At 25.8% G+C, this 4,546-nt stretch overlaps 1 protein-coding gene across 1 annotated transcript in view; it reads left to right on the forward strand.

The window, feature by feature from the left end:
- The window catches only part of LOC108745434 (protein KRI1 homolog), a 3,755-nt gene extending 508 nt beyond the window's left edge, over positions 1-3,247 (forward strand). Inside the window, exons 2-9 of the mRNA XM_018481591.1 lie at positions 224-300; positions 494-895; positions 982-1,298; positions 1,381-1,562; positions 1,636-1,892; positions 1,977-2,240; positions 2,364-2,521; positions 2,599-3,247. Of these exons, the coding sequence (XP_018337093.1) occupies positions 224-300; positions 494-895; positions 982-1,298; positions 1,381-1,562; positions 1,636-1,892; positions 1,977-2,240; positions 2,364-2,521; positions 2,599-3,247 (2,306 nt within the window). The remainder of the gene's footprint in view (positions 1-223; positions 301-493; positions 896-981; positions 1,299-1,380; positions 1,563-1,635; positions 1,893-1,976; positions 2,241-2,363; positions 2,522-2,598) is intronic.
- Positions 3,248-4,546: the final 1,299 nt, after the last annotated feature.

A 4,546-nucleotide genomic window follows, 5' to 3' on the forward strand; every position in this document is an offset into this window, starting at 1 on the left:
AATTTCTCTATTCAAAAATTATATTAAAGTAACATGACTATAATTGATTGATATATATAAAAGAAAGAATCATAATATTTCGTTGAATTAAAAAAACTTTATATCTTACCTATTACATCTAACGATTAATATTAAGTTATTACATTAAATTATTTTACATAGTGCTTTAAGTATACATATAAAACATATTGTAATTTTTTTTTCATTTTTAATCATCTTACAGTAAAAGCAAGATATGGAGAAGATGCTACATTTTCAGAGGATGAGTTCAGTGATAGTAGTTCATCAGAAGATGAGAATGTATGTTAATTTCTAATTTGTTTAACAAATTATTAATTACTGTTATCATATATTTTATCATAAATATTTTCTTAACTTAATAGATTTTGTATTTTGTCTCCTTTTCATCTCATAAAAATCTAACTTTGTGTATAATAATACTGATTTTAAAAAATGCATAATAATAATTATAATAATAATTAATTCTTTTTAGATTCAGGATCCAAATTTTGATAAACAGTTTCTCATAACATTGGCTTGTTTGAAATCTGAAGATCCGAGCATATATAATGAAAAAGTTTTTAATGATATTGAGAAACCTGGAACATTGGAAAGTACTGAAGCAAAAGAAATAAAAAAGAAAAAGTTAAAGAAAGAGAAACCTATTTCTTTACGCGATTATGAACGTAAGATAATATTAGAGAGAGATGGACGGTTTAGTAGCAGCGAAGATGAAGATGCAAAACAGAGAGCTGAATTTAAAACGTCCACTTATGTGCAGGAACAAAAAGAATTAAGAGATAGTTTTAAACATGCTCTAAAAGATGAAGACGAAAAGGATAATGAAGATGACTTTTTAAAAATAAAACAAAAGACAGAAGATGAAAAACACAAAGTATAGTTTCAATGATTACACTTTTACACATGTATCTATGTATATGTATGTATTATTTTGTATAATGCTATTATTATTTTATTTAGGAAGAAGAATCATATAAGGAGTGGTTGAAAGGTCAAGAAGTGAACATAGATCTCAAGGACAAAGAAATTCTTAAACCATTACGCGATTTTTGGTTGAATCCCAATTTAGATTCAAATGAGAAATTTTTAAGAGATTATATTTTAAATAATAAATATATGGAGAAAGAATCATATGATGTTGACTTAGAATATAATCAAATTATTCATGACAGCGATGAGAACTTGTCAGAAGATGAAAAGACTATTGAAAAGCAAGAGGCATTTGAACGTAAATACAATTTTAGATATGAAGAACCTGATCAAGAATATATCAAAAAGTATGAGTTCTTATTTAATATAAATGTTAATTATTAAATATGCTAAAATTTTTTTTATTCGTGAGTTTTATGTTTTACTAAGGTATCCACGAACGATGGAAAACTCAATGCGGAAAAAAGATACGCGCAGAACTCAAAAGAGAGCAGAAGTTAAACAAAGAAAAGAGCAAGAGAAACAACAAAAGAGAGAAGAACTAAAGCAATTGAAGGCATTGAAAAGAAAAGAAATAGAAGATAAAATAGAAAAATTGAAAGAAATCACAGGTAACATAACTTTAATTTTTAAATCAAGGTAAAATTTATTAAATTATTCAACATTATGTTATGTCTATTACAGGAAATGGTGATATGCGCTTCGATAACGTTGATTTTGATTCCGATTTTGATCCAAATGAACATGACAAAAAGATGAAAGAGATTTTTAATGACGAATATTATGCTGGTGGTGAAAATGAAATGCAGAAACCAGAATTCCCAGAGATTGATGAAGAATTGGATATTGAGAAGTGGGACTTTTATGATCCAACTACAGATAAAATTGACGTAAAAACTGAACAATACGAAGAACCTCATTGTGAAGATCCAGATTTTAATGTACTTATTATAACTTATCTATTATATATAGTGTGTTTTACTAATATATTTAATGTGGGAACTGTACTAGTCATCTGATTATAGATGGATGCAGATTACGATGAATCTCGAGATTTGCAGTCCGAAGTCATAGAAAATACAAAAAAGAGGAAACGAAGGAAACGTTCTAAATTTGCTGAACTTATAGCAAAAGAGAAACCGAAATTTAATCCAAAACAATTTCCTTCATATGCAAATTATTTTGATCAATATTATTCGCTGGATTATGAGGACATGATTGGAGATTTGCCTTGTAGATTTAAATATCGAAAAGTAGTGCCAAACGACTATGGATTAAGTGTTGAAGAAGTAAGTGTTAATTATGTAAAATTTATTAATATATTAAAACCAATAACTCTAATTATTTCTAATAACATAATAATTTTTATAATTTATAATTTAATAAATATACATACATTCTCTTATTTCAAGATTTTAATGGCTGATGATAAAGAGTTAAATAAGTGGTGTTCTTTGAGACAAGCTCTTAAATATAAATCAGAACACGTAGAAAATAATGAGATTCAAATATATAAAAAAAAATCAATGAATGAAGCAAATAAGCGAAAAATTCTTAAGAGTTTATATACGTAAGTATTACACGAGGATTAAGAACATATGATATATTTTATACATATTATAAATTACATATTACTTTCTTATATAGCGAACCAGAAGAGAAAGAAGAAGAAAAAGGCGAAAATGTTATTGAACAAACTGAAACTAATAATAAGAAACGTAGGCGAAAGAAGAGAGCTAAAACCAGTAATCCTAATGCAGAGTTTACAAATATTGATATTGTTTCTAAAGAAAAAATTATGCATATAACAGAGAATGATGTAGAGAATAATTTACATAATAATAGTAAAGATAAAAGTGGAAAGGAGGAAAAAAATGAGGATGTACAAGAGAAAAATACAGTAAATAAGAATAAAAAACAGAAACGAAAGAACAACTTAAAAGTCAACAGCAATGCTCCGATTTCTAAAAAAATGAAAATAGATAACACAACGACGGAAGATTCTCAAATAAAAATGGACATTAATAACATAGACAATAATAACAAAAATAGAGACATCGTAGAGATTAATAAAAAAATTAAAACAGAAAATAATAACAAAAAGATAGCTATTGACAAATTTACAGGTAAGAGGAAAAACAGGAATAATAGTTCTCAATTTAACCAAATGAATGAAAGAAGCAAACCAAATCATAATGATCCAACGATGTCTTTGAATGCAGAAAGATTGAAGACATATGGAATAAATGCTAAGAAATTGAAAAATAAATTAAAATATGGTAATAAAAGATTTTAAGTATGGATTTTCTGTATTTGTATATTCATAAATGTAGCAAATATAAAATCATATGTATATGATTTTAAATTCTAAGCATTTATTTATTAGCATTTACTAATATTTTTCTATAGATGTAATGTATGTACATATATATACGATATAAATAAATAGAAAAATGTATCAATATATATAGGCATGACAAGTCTAATATATTATAAAAGCGCGCGCGCGTACACACACACACACACACACACACACACACACACAAAAGTGAATAAGAGACAACAGTCAGCGACTGCGCGCACCCTCGAGTAGGAGTGGTCTCGAGTTAGGGCGGATCCGCTTTTGGATGATAAACGACGTTTGCGGATTATTAGGATCATACGCTACTGTTTGTGTTTGCCTATATCCAACAATTTCCATCTCTAATCCAGCCCGTATGCTTCGCTCGAGAGAAAACAGCCCATTGATCGACGCGTTACGGATTTCATTTCACCTCAACCGAGTTCTTCGCGTACATATTTTTTTTCTTTCGATCTGTTAAAATTTTAATGAAAATAATTAATAAATTTTAATCGAAACAATTTTATATAACTTTTTGATAGTTATTAATCAAATTAATTTTTAAGCAATATATGCGATCATGCTCTTGGAAAATTAAATCAGAAATTTAAGAGTTTTTCAAGGAAGATTATATTGTATATATATTATTATTATTATTATTATTATTATTAAAAGATTTTATTATAAGCATTATAAATTTTTTTGGAAACATTAATAAAATTATTTTTAATCGCATTAGATATTTATTTTCTACGCTAAATATTTCTATTATAGCCGTTTTAATTTAATAGATTTCATTATATAAAAAATATACATATCATTTATTTGCTACAACAATGACGTGTTATTTTTTAGTTGTTCGTAAAAAAAAGCGGTACATGAAAAAAAAAACGCATTAAAAGTACATTAAGACATACATTAAAAGTACATTAAAAGTACTTTTATTTCTCTATAATTATATCAGTCATTACATTCAAAGTTGTATTTCAAAATTAATATTACATTTTAACAATTCAAAATATTTAAGCTTATTTCCAGAAGGACTTAATTTTTCTAATTGTATCGCTGTTATAACAAATGAATATATAGAAATATATTATTATATTAAAAATATTTATTCAAAATTTCAATATTTCGACTTATATGCATTCTTCTCAATTTAATTCAAAAATATTTTTATATTATATCTATATTTTATAATTATCTACAATATATGTATAATGTTAAAGAATAAACAGAATTGGCTACCAAATC

The sequence above is a fragment of the Trachymyrmex septentrionalis genome, unplaced genomic scaffold (assembly GCF_001594115.1).
Source record: "Trachymyrmex septentrionalis isolate Tsep2-gDNA-1 unplaced genomic scaffold, Tsep1.0 scaffold14, whole genome shotgun sequence".
Lineage (NCBI taxonomy): Eukaryota > Metazoa > Arthropoda > Insecta > Hymenoptera > Formicidae > Trachymyrmex > Trachymyrmex septentrionalis.